We start from the raw sequence: 16,138 nt of genomic DNA, 5'->3' as shown, positions 1-16,138 counted from the left end.
CAAGTAGCTGAGCTGGAGCAAATTAAAATAATTTACGGTTGGGTAATTTATTTTATAACAATGCATCAAATTTTACGAGCTTTTTATATGTTTTGTTTTTAACATTTAAATCTGCAAAATACTCTACATAGTAACAATAACATGCTGAATAAATGTAGCATTGTAGAAAGTAGCAAAAAAAATGTAGCAAAGTATAAAATAGCTGTAATTTTAAGTACAGCTTCTTTAAAATTGTACGTTAGCACAGTACTTGTACTAGTAAATGTACTTAGTTACTTCCCACCACTACAAACACACTGAAGAAAAGAGAAGATAGACTACATGATGAGGTTTAAGGAGAAAGCCAGTTCTTCAAGTTGTAAGAGAAGGTTTTATTACCAGTGCTATTTACATAGAAATAATACAGCCTTGCCCCTTTTCCCCCCTTTAATGCACACACACGCACGCACATGAGCAAGCATACGCACACCCCCAAGCATTCACACACACACACACACACACACACACACACACACACACACACACACACAAGCACACATACATACACGCTCACTTTTGTATCCAAGAATATCTCAGTACATCAGAAATAAGACACATTCTCTCTAGATCTTATACAATGTTCAAAGGAAATGCAAATTATCTGAAAACAATATTTCAAGTTAACTCATTGTGGACAAACAGCAGTTTAAGTGGTAAATGTGTTTGGTGTGAGACATGTCGTGTATGATGAAACAGAGCTGAAAGAGTAAAGACGAAATAGGTGTGAAATGAGGAACTGCGGGGAGGTTTTGTATTGAATAATATCAGCTAACTTGGGCTGTATGTCTCCTTTCAGAAGCAGCATTATAAGGAGAGATGAACATGAGGTTTCCTTTAATGTAGTTCCACAAAGGCTGACTTTTTCAAATAGGAGCCCTGATGACACTTGGCCCTGAAACTGCAGAATAATCTATTGGCATTATTTAGAAGTAAAAAAAAGAAAATAATAATAATTTGTCCTCTGCAGTACAAAGATGTTCACGTGCACACAGCCGGACTCTCTGCTGCTTTGAGCTGATTTTTAATTCTGTGTTTTAAGGCCACTAGATGGCAATGAGTGCTTCAGAGCAGACAGTGGTAATGTCACAGATGTTGTCTGCCCCCTCTTTTGTTTTCTCTCTTTAGAGGAAGGAGACCTCAGCTGTTGAAGGAGATTCTCCATTATGGGTTCAATGTTCTTTTGAAAATCATTTCCATTAAAACATGTTTTTTAAAAGGGACAGTAACAAAAGGAAGGTCAGGTGAAGCAGTCTGTAGAGCAGAACTATCAGGGCCGGCTGGGTGGGTGTGAGATTTGTGTGTGTGTGTGTGTGTGTGTGTGTGTGTGTGTGCGTGTGCATGCTTGAGTGAGTACAAGTGTCTGTATAATTGTGTACGTGTTTTGAATAATGGTATAGACATCCTTCTTTAGAGCTATGATCAAGAACACTTTTTGTGCATTAATGGACTTATAGCTGAGATGTTTGGTAGAGAAAGTCAATGCCAGAGGTGTGTGTGTATATGTGTGTCAGTTTCTACCAAGGAGCAGCCTTTGATTTGACAAATTCTCTTACAGAGGTGTACAGAGCGTTTAAAGCAGCGTTTTTTTAACTAAAAATATCGTGTCTTGATTGCCACATACGTGTTTGAATGTGAACATTAAAGCTGGTCCTTTGTCTTCTTTTTAATATTGAGGGTAGAGTGTGTTAGACAGGTGTGGAACAACAGAATGAAAAAACCAAATGTTGCTTTGAAGCAAAATGTGTTCAGAAATTAAGAGAACTAAAGATGTCCCCTTTGGCATTTCTCTCTAATGTGTTCCTAGAGCATTATACCTTCGGTAACATCAAGGGGAAGGCGAGAAGCATTTTTGCTGGGTGGAATCGCAACCTTTTTTTTCAAATAATTCAAGTCCAGTAATCCAGGAAGGGATATGCTTTGGAGTGTCTACTGGGCAGCGAATATTACTCTTTCCAACAAGCTGTCCCATTCTTTCTGTGTTTCCATCAGTTCGTCAGTGGTGAAAATCAGTTGTGATTTTTAAAAAGTCCTCCATAGAAATTTCAGCTGTACTTTTCACTCCACAATGTGGGTTGTTTTTCCAGTTCATCTCCTGAATTAACTAGGCTGACATTCAGCCCAGGAATGGTCCCTGTGGTTTGTCCTTTACCAGGCTGTGGTTTCCCCCATCTCCTGGCCTTGGTGGGACATAGGAGCGCTGTAGCTGGAGTTACTAGCCAAGGAGAAAGGAGGACTGGGTCCGCCCCCGTAAGCCTCCCCCGGGACAGGCTGCAGGGAGCTCGGTAAGCCCGGCTCCGGACTGGGGGTTTCTGCGTGGGAGATCATGTCCGTGAACCTTTGGTCATCTGAAGGGTGGTGGCCTGATCCCTCCATGGCTCCTCCAGAGCTGAGGATATAGGGGGACTCGGCCGGAGACTGAGCCTGCGAGGATGGGGGGCCGTGGGGGAAGAAGTCGTAGTTACTTCCTGGTGTGTAATAGTCACCTTGGTATTCTGTGGGGCGAGAGGAGAACACATGGAGTTAGACTCTCTATCAAGGACTTTGAATATACATAGAAACAGTCACACTCCCTCACAGCAGCGAGCTGATTTTACACACACCTCCACCCCTACCTAAGTGGTGAAATTGATCATGTCCAATTTCCAACCAACCGGTCTCCAACAGCCTCATTTGAGTGTATAAACAACTCCACACCTCTCCACCTCAGTTCTCTCGTCTTTCACACACTGCATTCATCTCCCTCACTCATTCAGCTCGCAGCCATGCGTGCACCGCGATGGATTCCCCTGCTGAAACTTCTGGATTTGGATGAGGAGCTCCAAAATGAGATTCCAGCCTCCCTGCAGCCCTGCCAGGTCCTGTTGGCTGCATCTCTCCGTCACGTCTGATCCAGCTTCCAGCAACATCCCTCTCCTCTACCTGAGCTGCACAGACCACGCTTCATTATTCCCAGCATGCAATCCAGTTAGGGCTGCAACTAACGATTATTTTCATTTTCAATTAATCTGACAATTGATTTCCAGATCAATCGATTAATCTATAAAATAGTGCAAGATCACAAGTTCCTAATGTGAAATCTTTACGTGGCTTTTGTCTGACCGACAACAAGATGTTCAATGTACAGAAAAATAATCGAGCATAAAAGCAGCAACTCCTCTCTCCTCTCTGGTAAAATATTCACCAATCAACTAATCAATTAACAACTCAGAGTCCAGCATTGATGCTACATCCCAAATCATTTTCCCCCTTTAATTACACCTCGCTCCTCAGGTTTGTCCTGCTGCTTCCGGCATTGCAGCGACTGAACCTTATCAGCTCATGGTTTCAGTTTTTTATCCATAGTTACTGTAGAGGCTCATCCATTGCTTGGCAGTTACTCCACTTCATTTTTACTGTGATATCAATTCTGCAGCATCACAAGACAAAATAGGAACCCGTCAATCTCGGAACCCGTCGGCTATCATCCAGCGACAATTCAGCCTCGGGGGGCAACGACCAATGGCTTCCGGTCAACAAAATCTTCCCTTGCCTACAGAGTCTGAATTCATATGCAGATTGTTGTTTTTAGAGGTTAGTTCTCTATCCAAACATCTCTCTCTCTCTGTTAATGATTTAATGATTTCAGAATATCCACACGCACAAGCAGCAGCAATGGCTTCTCTAGTCTGTAAATTATTCCAAACCTATATGGCTCTTGGTAGTGTCACTGAAAACCACAAATGGAGGGGTCAGGGAATCACAAAGATCAGTAGGATTCATCCTCTGTGGATGGTGAATGTCTGTAGAAAATGTAACTAATCAGTCAGGATGAAAGTGGTTGTCTAACAAACCAAAAAATATCTATTATGTATCTCATTTCATGACTGACGTCTTTCTTGTCTAATAATGTTCTTCATGGCAGTGCGGCAGCAAAAAGCGGCATATTAATGACAGAATAAAGCCCAAATTCCTTGCTTTCACTGAAAATCTCCAGCACACTCTGGGATTTACGAATATTCTTTACCCAACCTCTAACACTGACTGACTGCCTCTGAGAGATTCTGGCAAAAAACCTCTGAGAGGTTTTGGTCTCTGACATTTATACCTCAAATATTGTGACATTTGCATTCATAATTTATGAATTTACTGAATCTCAAAATGTTTTTTGAATGCTGTCCTTTCCAACCAGGATTCCAAGGTTTGGTTAACTGTCACTTAGCTATGCTTTTATACTTACGTGCCAAGGTTTTAAGATACTTGTCTCTATGATTTCTGCCTCGGAAGCGGTACAAGCAAAGTGAATGGTATTTTGTTTCTGCCGCTCACAGTACTGTAAGATTAGAATAAAAGAACACATATTTCCACAATGTCCAAGTTTTCTGGATAATTAATAAATTTCACTGTGAACAGTTTTAATAAGGACTGTTTGCCTGGTGGATCCAATTACCCCAGCTTACAGGATGTTCTATGGATCCAGATCGAGTAACAGGGAAGTTGTTTGATAGGGTTTAATAGACCTTTTCCAATGCTGTGAGCACTAAAAATAAAATTCTATTCACCTCATTTACACTGTAGGGGAGACAGAAATATCCGAGGCTATCCAAAACTAGACCTACTAGATAACAAGAAAGCAAGAAAGATTTGTTTTTCTTTTGCTTTTTGGGTGTACCGACCCTTTACTGTCAATCAGTCAACAATCCAATCTTGAGCACCAAGTCACTTTGAGATCCATCCAGTACAAACCGAGCAACTGAGCTATATTATAAGCATATTTGCCAAAAATGTCATATTAAGCATATTTGCCAAAAAAGTCAAAATATTCCTTTAATCCTAAACCAGGGGCCGATACCTCAAAACAAGGCAGTGCTCTACGTTCAACCTGACTGCACAATGATGCTTTCAACACAGCCACAGTCTCAAAGCAAGGACTGCGATGAGAATCAGACTTATGATGTAGTGCTGATACGGCAAAAGTTTGGGAGGACGGATGTTTTTGCATATTCATTTGACGTGGTATCAGCACAAATACTGCCAATGCAGTTTATAAAGGAGTCATCCAGTACACATGTAGCCAATTACTTCACAACGTTTGCATCTATTAACAATTAAAAGCCTCAGCCTGCCTTCTGCTTCGTTCTCACCTCTTCTACATTCACCTCCCAAATTTGCTCCCCTCTGCTCCAAATTACCTCAGTTACATGAAATCCATTCTGTTTCAACACCACCTCGAACTGAGATCGATGGCAGACTTTATTCCGGTGCCCCAGATGTTGCGCTAGCATTTCTCCACTGCCACCATATGCTCTTCTCCTATTTCAGTCTAAACAGGCAGAATCAGGAACTAACAGGTTAGATATCAAGAAATATGCTGCCTAATCGTAACAACTGCCTTTATTTGCTGTTTCACATCGCTTTTGGAACAATAAGAAACAATCAGAGCTGACATGACTTTCACAAACAAGCTAATTATTTGATCTCACAAACAGATCCCTGCTAGTTTGGCCGACCTTGAGAACAAGCAACAAGCTTGTGTTGTAGAACTGTGTGTGTGTGTGTGTGTGTGTGTGTGTGTGTGTGTTGTGTGTGTGAGATGGGGGAAGAGAGAGGGGGGTGGCATTGGCTCTACAAACTATAATTACACTCACACATGCAGACACACCATACCACACACAGGCATTCCTCCCTCTAAGCAGCGGCAGAGGAACATAAGGAAGCAGCGAGCTCAGATAAAGGCGAGCAGGCTGGCCTGTGCTGCTGCGGCACAAAAGAGTGTGAAAAGCAGCGTGCAAAGAAAGCAAGAGAGATGAGAGCGAGGGATGATGGTTTTGTCCTCTGTTTTCCCCTCCCACTCCCTGCATCGTGGCCCGACGGCTCCAGTTTATTGTATCCTCAATGCCCGGGCCCTTCAGGTAGATGTGCAGGAGATGTATAGAAACCACGTCTCTCTGACTGTCCATGAAAAACAAACTGCTGATATACATGACAGGTGCATCTGGTTTATTCCTCCAGTTCAATGTGGTGCTGTTTTTGCGTTAGCGAGGTGTTTATTACGGGCTGCCCACCTGCCGTTGTCTTGAAATGATTTTTTTCTTGATCCAGGCGACCAATAGAGGCTTACAATGCTGATTTTCTTTTTTGCTCAAGTGGTCTTGACAAGAATATTGATTTGAAGGTGTCCACACCAACTGATAAAATTGTGTTCTACCACATGTGATTAGAAAAGAAAACTACTGTGTGAAGAAAAAAGCTTATTTTATCAGCAATTCATTTTCACATGTGGAAAACAACAAACTAGGTGTACATTCACTGGAATGAATGCACAAAAATACAGTAATATCCAAGGTGGTGATACATTTGTATTTGCCAAAGATACGGACAGTATGCAGAAGATTACAGATATTAGATTTTATTTTTATTTTATTCTATAATATGATATGATATAAAGATCTGGATACAGATCCACAAACTTGTATACCATTGGATTTTATCTCCAGCATCCAATGGAAAGAATCTTTCACAATGCGATAGCTGCAAATATTTAACATCAAACATAAAAAGGTATGTGAAATTAACTTCCATCCATTTTTTTTCAAGGATTTTTATGTTCAAGGTCAATGCTGCATATTTTTTTAATTTGTCCGGGTCAGTGAATGCAACACCACATACACCTCTACACCTCTACAAGTCAGCGAAAAGGTATAATTTCATGACTAGCTTTAATGCTAAAGAGGGTACAGCTATTTATAGTTCATATATTGTTCCACAAAGTGTTGACCATAAATGTTATACTGTAGTATGGAAAATTTATTTTTATATGAATCTGTATGTCAGTGTTTTGTTGACTGGAGTTAATATCTTTTCAGAATACTTAAACTTAATATATCTCTGATTCATTACTACTCTAAATAACCAACGCTACTTTTATTGACTCTAATTCAATGTGCTTTTTTATACCTTCATAATTTGTTAAATACATAGCAGCTTTATTTCTAAGGAGGAAATTAATAACTTCTCTGAAAGAGAATGACTCTGAAGAAGTGAGCACAGAGTTTTTATCAAATGCTGTGACCTGTAAAGGGTTATAAGTCACGGCTTCATCTTGATTAAAACTAAGGAGACACCAGAAGCAGAGTGGCACAGACATAAAATCTCACAGGTTGTACTTTATTTTTTCCAGAGTTTACACTTGCTATTTCTCAAGTCCTCCATTTTGAAAGAGTGTAGATAAATCAATCTAAATTGCATCTTTCTGCTTAAATGCATGAGTGAAGTATGCCACCCATGCAGCAACACTTTCACTGCTTGCTTTGTTTATGAAGTGTCTGATTGGAATACATCTGTTCCCCTCTTACATTTATCCTCCAGGCTGTATAACAAGTTGCAGTGTGTCACAGTTAAGCAGGTTTTTTGCTTATTTTGAGCCTTCAGCATCTTTACTTAAATTCCTCTGTGAACACTGAGATGAAGCAAACTATTTTGTATTTTGATCAGTTAACAAAAGTTTCTTAAAGCGTATTTTCAAACTAGAAGTGAAAAGAAGTCAGGGAATGTTCACACTGGCTTAATAGGGCCCAAGGTTGGAGTGAAATGAAAGACAGATCATATGCTGTGTCGCTGAATGGAAGATGAATAAATTAAAGAAAATCATGTGACCTTCAATGTCCAAATAAACGACATTGAGGTTACAGTATCTGTAGTGCGCAGTGGATATGTAATCGTCTTGTAGCCTGATACTGTAACTCTCAGCCCTATTCGTGCTGCTGAAGGTTGCAATTAAGTTACACAATCATATTTTTGAAGCGAGGGTGAAAGCAGGATACAGATTATTTTTACTACTACATTTTCTGAACAAAGCAGAGCCCCATATTTTACAACAACAGATACAGGACATACAGGGCTGTGCACTAAATGTGTATTAGGGGGCCCTTTGTGTACTGTCACAAGCTAAGACTTCATTTCTTACCTCCATAGTAACCGTAGGCCCCAGGTCCTAAAATGTCTGGATCCTCCAGCCTGCCTCCCAGGGGCCTCATCCTCCTCGGGCCCCTGAAGAAGGCGTGCCGTCGGGCTCCCAGAGCACTCAGCTGCTTCATTCGTCGCTCTTTGGATCTTCTGTTCTGGAACCAAACCTGCATCAAACCAGAGAGATTGGGGGGGGGGGTCACACTTACATCAGCTGATCTCTTCATTTCAAAACCTCAGTCTAAAATCTTGAACTGCGGCCATTTTCCTTTAAATTTCAGATTGCACGTCACCATTCCTCAACCACTGTTTTCACTCAAACTTCTGTCATGCTAAGAGTGCAAATCATGTCGTTGTAAGATTCAGACTCTGATCACAATCACGACAGGATTCAGTCTGTTGCATCTTTCAGACAAAACGCATGAAGCACAACTAACAGAACTGAAAATAAATTAGTATCAACTTAATATGAATCTTGATCATTTTAGGTAATTTCACCGATTTATTCAATTTCATGCTCACTGTTACAGAGTTCGCCTTGGAACCATGATTCAAATGGAACTTTTCTGATAGATTTGAGCCTGGAAAATTCATTTAAAGGGCTCTTATTCAAAACATACAAACTATTTCTTACAAAAGACAAAAGGTATTTTGCTCTTGGCTTATAATAACTACAATTTTCTGTCACCATTTTGAAATGTATTTTACGGTATAACATTTAGTTGTGGCCTCTTTTCACTCGTGCTAATTGAGGTTTAAATTCTTGGATCTCAGCATCAAAATGGCTAAAAACCATCTACGTTTAACTGTTCAACTCTGGTAAACCATTAAAAATACAACTTAGATATGATCAATTTAGTGATAGCAGAGAAATAAATGTTACAATATATCTGGAAAGCACAAAAAAGTATCAACGACTAAGTCACAAATTAGGAAGAGCATAAAGATGCTCCGTTTGAAATGAAGTGTCTTATCTATGACAGAATATAATAAAACACTCTTTCTGCTGCACTTTTCAGTCATGAATGCATTTTCCTGTTGTAAAAATAAATGAATGGCAAAATAATTTATATGCACAACCTAATGCACCTCCACTAAAGTTTAAATATAAACAGTCAGAGCAATAAATCAGTGTATAAAAAGGGCTTATCACTAACGTTAAATAAACTGTCTTTGAAGAGGAACAAAGGAGGATTTCAGAATTGGAAAACTACACACCATATGGAAGAATGTCTGCATTATAAGCACATAACACATCTTGTTTCGCCTTTGCATCACTGCTGCATAATGATGTATGTTCACCCCAGCTAGGCTACACCAGAGGCAGAATCCCACTGTGCTGCAGATTAACCAAAACACACACACAAAAACACCTAAAACCACTTAGGCTCTGTTCTGTGTGCTCCAGCGGCAAAGGCGACACCTGCTTATTGAGAACAATCGTCTAACTGTAGGGTACATTTTTATGGAAATGCTCTCGCTCCCCTCGAGAGAGCGTTGCTTAGGGATTACATACACATGCTGCTGGAGAAGCAGCGTGGCTCACAGGGCTCCCCGTGTTGAGAGCAATGGTATTTAACACACACTGAACGAGGAGGAAGATGACGAAACAGAGCCTCCATTTTGGCTCCGAGCAACACAGAGGGGTGGGGATCACGGATGGAGGGATGGACTGCCCGCCTGCCTGATTGATTGATTGATTTATTGACTGTTTGTTTGAGCTCTGTTGATTCAGCTCTCTCTCTCTCTGTCACACACACACAGCAGCCTGCAGTATATGATATAGATGAGGCAGTGGAGGGGCCCCGGTCTGCTCTAATAAGCAATGGGAACAGGCTGTAAGTGAGTAAGAGCAGAGAGGTGGGAAAGGGGAGGGTGGTATGTAAATCTGTGAAATCAGCGATAATTACAGTGAGTGCACAAAAAGCCACATCACAGTTGGCAGAGATGGTGCTAATCATCCTGACACAGTCTGCACCCAGACACCGGGTGTGTGTGTGTGTGCATGTGCACGTAAGTGTTTGAGACAGATAGAGAGAGGTCCAAAACAGTGCACGCTTGTGTTATACTGCAAAAACATGTTTGTGTGTGGGGTTCCTCTCGCCTTTGGCAAAAACAAAACTAACCTTTCACTAATTTCATGGCTGTGCAACACCAATGATTACTGGAATAAACTGCCGTCTGCACAAAATAAACAATATTCTTAAAAACAACATGCTGTTTATTATATCCATGCATCAATAAATTGGATTACTAGATCTTAATTTCAGAGAATAAATGAGCGCCTGCAGATATGGATACAGCAATGTGGAAACTGAAGGCAAATGCAATTATTTGAGGAATTTTTAAAAAAAAAGCTAGTGGAGTTTAGCATCATTACATTTGAAAACAATAGTGCATTAGATAAAAGTATCAAACTGTGTGCAAATTGATTTACAAAAGTTAAAAATAGAATAATGTAAAAGAGAAATTTAATTTATTTTAGATAATATTATTTAAAAAAAACAAAAAACAGAATTACTGCAATTTGATGTTCTGGGAGAATATAAATCTCTCATTTGGGACAACACTCTGCTTCCACATGTTTGTGTTTTACTATTAAACTGTTGTGTTTTTTTCAAATAAAAGGTCAAATGCAAATTAAAATACAAACTGGTCTGTGTTTTCCACGTGTAAAAGCAACTATTATAATTTTAGAAGTCTCTTTCTATCATTAATATTTAAAAACAAAAAAACAGACAATTATAATGTGGATCTATATCCCTGTTAATGGAGCACATCATGCTCTGACATTCCTCCAACAGATAACGAAGCCTTCAATTAAAACCTCTGCGCATTTTGAGCAAAATTAAGAAGTAATTCCACTGATTTATAATCCGTCATTTCTCTCTAATTTGTCTTTGTCTCTGCAGATCCTCCCTCACACCAACGCACAAAGACTCCACAAAGACCGAGCCCGCCACACAGCTGATCTTACCTGGATGACCCGCATGTTCAGTCCCGTTTCCTGGGCCAGCTGTTCTCGGATGTGCCGGGTCGGCTTCGGCGTGGCGACAAACGCGGCCTTTAACGTTTCCAGCTGCTTGGCCTTGATGGTGGTCCGGGGCCCCCGCCTTTTGGTCCCCGAGTTCTGCTCCTCATTCTCAATATTGTTCGTTTCCTTATCTGAGGACGTTGAATTGTCCGTCTCTTTTATGTCGTCCTGTATTGGGTCCTGCAGATCCGGCGATAAACTCCTATCCGTACACGACGACACTGGGGGGGGGGGAGGGAAAACAAACAAGAGGAAGGTCACGATCCGAAATGTCAGGGAGGAGGAGGAGGGGGGGCTTTAATTAGGCCTTGAGGTTCAGAAGCAATACAGACTACACTGGAAAATATTATATTTGAAATCGGTCAGAAAAGGCACTTAGTATTTGTTATTTACAGAGCTGAAATTTCTTTTTTTTTAAAGCACAAATTGAACCTGGAAAGCCGAATATTCCTCCCTAAAATGCACAAACATAAACTGCACACTGATATAACACCTAAATGAATATATGTATGTAGGAGATCACAACATAATGCGGCTGTATGGAACAAGAGAGCGTGGCAGCATCAGTACACAGGGCGTGGAGTGGGGTTTCTGTAAGGATGAACAGTGGAGAGAGGAGCAGCAATAACATCCCCAGTGGATCCTGGCGTACAATAACAGAAAGCCATTGTCCTGCGGAGGTAAATATTGAAACCATTCATCTGAGAAACGCTCTCCACGGACTGCTGGAAGTGAATCTTACAGCACATGTAAAAGCCTCCACCCCTGTTTGTCTTTTGTCCCCCTGAAAGGCCGGTTTCTATTTTATTTATTGGATATTTATATAATATTCATCCACGTATATCTTCCATAAAAATAAAAAAGGGATGTGTTTGCTTTTGGAGATCGAATCGGAGACAAAAAAATAAACAACAACAAGAACAAAAAAACCACCACGCACACATCTCGGCTTATTATTCATTACCTGAGTTCAAGTTGACTTCTTTAATGGCCCCGGAGCTCACATAATCTTCTTTGCACACAAACTTGTTTTCGTCTATCACATAGAGTTCCTCTCCCGTGGACAGCTGCTTGTTACACACCATGCAGGTGAAGCAGTTCAGATGAAACACCTTGCTGCGGGCTTTGCGCACCAAGTCGTTTGGCGAGATTCCCTGCAGACAGCCCGCGCATTTTGTGCCAAACCGCCTGGAAAAAAGACCCAAACATTCGTGTGAAAATTATGTTTTCTTTTTAAAAAAACAAACAAAATCAATCTGTTTAGGCCCACACATAACGATATAAGCAGCTTAGAAATTATTCAAGCCTTTGTTTGGACAACAAAACATTATATAATTATCATTATTCCTTTTTTTTATGGTTCTTTTATGTCGATATATGTGCGTAAAACGTCAAATATAATATCATAATAGTTGGGTAGGTAAGCGACATATATTGGCTTTTTTAACAAAAGTCAAATTATAGAAATACCAGCATTAAATAATAATAATAATAATAATAATAATAATAATAATAATAATAATAATGTGCTTCTTAATTCCCATTTTAGTAAAAGCCCGTATTAGCATACAAGTAGGCTATTATGTAATAAGTAAACAAAAAAATAACAATAAACAAAAGCCTGTCTGACTGAGAGTGTTAATGGAAGCGGCGGAGAGCTTTAAAAAAAAAAAAACAACAAAGTCAGAGTTTCCTTTTTTTAAAAACTGGAGCCAGAAAACCCGCCAGCTCATTATTATTTTGATGGAGGTGCTCTGACAATAACCCCACGCAAAACGTATTAGTGACAATCAACACATTGTAGCCAAGGATATATTATAGGATTAAGCAGAGTAGGAGCATCTTAGCGTGAAAATCTTCTCTTAATCCATATTCACCCGCTTAAATACCGGGAGGGAAGAGACTCATCAATTTGATACACAAATAGCCCCCACGAAAATAAACTCAGCAGAATTTACTCCTGCTGATCTGACAGGATGGAGTTTATTTAGTTATTTTCTAATTGAAATGAGGAGAAGAGGTGAAAGAGAACACAACTGATTTATATGTACAGATATTCCCTCACCTGCGCTGCTGCTTTTATTAACATGAGGAGTTTGAGCAGATGTTCGAGGCTCACACTGGGCCCAACTGTACCTGGGTTTTCAGGCGGCCTATCTGGGGTTAGGGGTGGGGGGGTGGGGGGTGGCGGTGGGGTGCTTAAGCCTCTGGGTGAAAGCAAGCACTCCTTTTGTGCAGCATTGTTTTAACACTAATGTAGGCTTGTCTCTCCATTTGCAATGGTATCGCTTCACTGTCCCCCCCTTTTCACATGCACGGCCAAAGCCTCCCCCCCCTCCTCCCCTCCCACCCAGCGAAAGGGCACAACTCTACTTACACAACAAATGGACATATTAGGGTGATTACTGTTTCGCCTGGCTAATGGCTGGCCATTTAAATCCACCGCTTGATGGGACCTGCGGTAATATGATGGCCAAGGCCGATCCGGGGCCAATAATAGCCCGTCCCGACAAAAGCCTAATGTGTCTTACATGTCATTAGACAATTTGGGAGAAAATAACTGACAAATACAAATGAAAATGATGCTAAGAGAGTGCGACGGGACAAACAAGGGCTTCACTTATCACTCAATTACCTGAAACACTTTTTAGGAATTGTGAACCGGTTAATAGCCTAATGGGTGTTTGGGGGGGATAAAAAGTGTTGTCTGGATGTGGAAAATAGATTCAAAAAGAGAGAATACACGTGGCTACACAATGAAATTTAATTTTTTTCGATGCCCGTTCTTTTTATTATTATTGTAGAGGCCCCAATAAAAGGCCACACGCTCCATTGTGTGAGCAGCATTTTATTTTAGAGACGAATTAAATCCTACATTTTGAACTAAAGGAGTCCTCAGTTATATTTTTTTACATTTATTCTACGTGGAAACGTGTTTTATTTTCACCCACATTCATGTTAATAAAGTGTTTCAACCTATGGCTCCATAGTTTGACCCCTGTGCTCACAGGATTTAAGTTCAGGCTTGACTTTCTGGGCCACAGTATTACTGCTGATATTGTTTCTTTTATTTACTGTTATATTTTTTATCATTGTTGCATCCATAGAAATATTGATCTAATCTTAAACTCTGGCGCATGTTGCTGGAATCAACTCTCTCTGTTACCTGAAAAAGTCCATTTTGCAATAGAGCTTCCCGTCCCTGGAGAAGCACTTCTCGGTGAGGTTGCAGTTGCACTCACAGCACTGGACGCACTTGGCGTGCCAGGCTCTGTCCAGCACGTTGAGGAGGAACCGGTCCAGGATGGGCCGTTCGCACCCGGCACAGTGGACCATCATGTCTCCGGCCTGCAGGACGCCGAGTGCCGACCTTCCCACACGGACTGCGCTGCTCGGATAACCCGGGTCTACGCGGAACAACGTCTTGGCTCCGGGAGGTGCGCTGTCAGGCTGAAAACTGGAAGAAGCTCCCGTTCAAAGGCAGCGGACTGACAATCCCCGGGAATTGTTGTAGTCCTGGTCCTGTTTTGGTGGCTGTCCTGGCACTTGTCACAATCCACAATCCAGAGGAGAGGAGGAGAGATTTCAGCCGCGCCAGCTGATGGACTGCGTAATGGACAAACCGGGCATGTTTTCTCACGAGCACACAGTTAAAACATCATCATCATTCACACGTGTTTATTTCGGATATTTCATCCCTTCGCTCGTGCTTTGTTTTGGGTCCAGTCATTTCCTTCGGGCTCACCTCACGTCGCCACTTTCAGCATCACTGTGCCTGGGTTATCACGAGGTTTTGCCAGCGCGACGCGCGTCCTGCGCTCAGATTGGACGACGCCCCTGTTAATTCCCGTTGCCTGGAGAGCCAATCAGAACACAGTTGTTATGGTTACACGTCCATAGCTGTATCCTCGGAGCCGCACAGAAATACCAGGGCCGCGGATGCTGCCTGGGTGTTTCTAGTGGCGCTTGTAGGGGGCCAGCTTGCATGTGGAAGGTTTCATGGCGGGTCACGGAGACACACCACTGCCTTTACGGGGGGGCATCAGCTGCTGCTTATATAGCGCGACCCAAGAACCTCCCCTGCAACATTTTGATCGGATCTTAAACTTGAAAGTCCACAAAAAAGCGATGAAGGTGTTAGGAAATACCTGCACAACAGGCAGGGGGGGCGTCTTTAAACGGCGGTGGCGCAGGGATGAATGTGAATAGACGCAATGGGAGTGGGAGTAGCCGAACAAGGGCTAATGCTACACAACCTCATAATGGCCCTGTGACAAAACGCTCCTGCATCACACTGTGGCTGTGCAGGGCGGAGAGGGGGGGGGGCGCGGGCCTTTTCTCATGCAGAAAGCTATTTACAGGGAAATGCGATGGATTAGCTGGAGCTCATCAATAGGGAGAGCCTGGTCACCCGGTGCTTTAACAGAGTGGCCACCAATCGAAGGGAATTTCAATATTTACCAACAGCCTCGTTTTGTTAGTTGCAGTTAAGCAAACATGCGAGGGGGGGCTAATTCACGCGAGCCGAGGGCTGAGACCTGTTTACGCATTTCGCTTTCCACGTTAATGACGCAGCGTTTCAATGACATTAGGTGTGAAGTTTGACTCATTTTGCGCGATTATGGGTCGTTCAAGACAACATTTAGAGAGGAGCAGATAAACAACAGGGCCACTGTTAAGAGTCTGATACTTATTATTAGTCATATTAATTAATTTAGCAGTTATTTTGCATATATATATATATATATATATATATATATATATTTACCAGCAGCAATTTGTTTTCTCAACGCCAAAGCACCAAAGTGTCTTGCTCAGGGGCTCATGGACATAAGAAGAATCAAACCACCAACCTTACAATAATGGCCAACCAGGATGAACACCTGAGCATCATGCAGCAGGGGCGGATCTAGAGAAATATCCAAGGGGTGGCATGGAGACTTTAAGCGTTGGCAGCAATATATGCTGATTTAATCGCAAAGAAATCACATATATCAGGATGTTCTTGGAAACCCCCCAAAAACATTACTGTGACACATCAGTGAAGCACTGAATAAAGATATCTAAAGGTGGCATTACATTTTTTTTATTGAAATTAAACTTATCAGTTAGTTTAAAATGTGT

The 16,138-nt window shown here is 41.4% G+C and overlaps 1 protein-coding gene across 1 annotated transcript; it reads right to left on the bottom strand.

Annotated features, from left to right (window-relative positions):
- Positions 1 to 722: 722 nt before the first annotated feature.
- On the bottom strand, positions 723 to 15,028 carry lhx5 (LIM homeobox 5). Its single transcript, XM_051412684.1, has 5 exons — positions 14,181 to 15,028; positions 11,979 to 12,202; positions 10,958 to 11,235; positions 7,982 to 8,147; positions 723 to 2,531 (listed from the first exon to the last, which is right to left on the bottom strand). Exons 1-5 carry the CDS (start codon positions 14,351 to 14,353, stop codon positions 2,185 to 2,187), a joined length of 1,188 nt encoding a protein of 395 aa, XP_051268644.1. The 5' UTR covers positions 14,354 to 15,028; the 3' UTR covers positions 723 to 2,184.
- Between the last annotated feature and the right edge of the window lie 1,110 nt (positions 15,029 to 16,138).

The sequence above is a fragment of the Dicentrarchus labrax genome, unplaced genomic scaffold (assembly GCF_905237075.1).
Source record: "Dicentrarchus labrax unplaced genomic scaffold, dlabrax2021, whole genome shotgun sequence".
NCBI classification, from domain to species: domain Eukaryota; kingdom Metazoa; phylum Chordata; class Actinopteri; family Moronidae; genus Dicentrarchus; species Dicentrarchus labrax.
The sequence above is the reverse complement of the archived record's forward strand: the minus strand, read 5'-3'. Positions and strand labels throughout refer to the sequence as shown.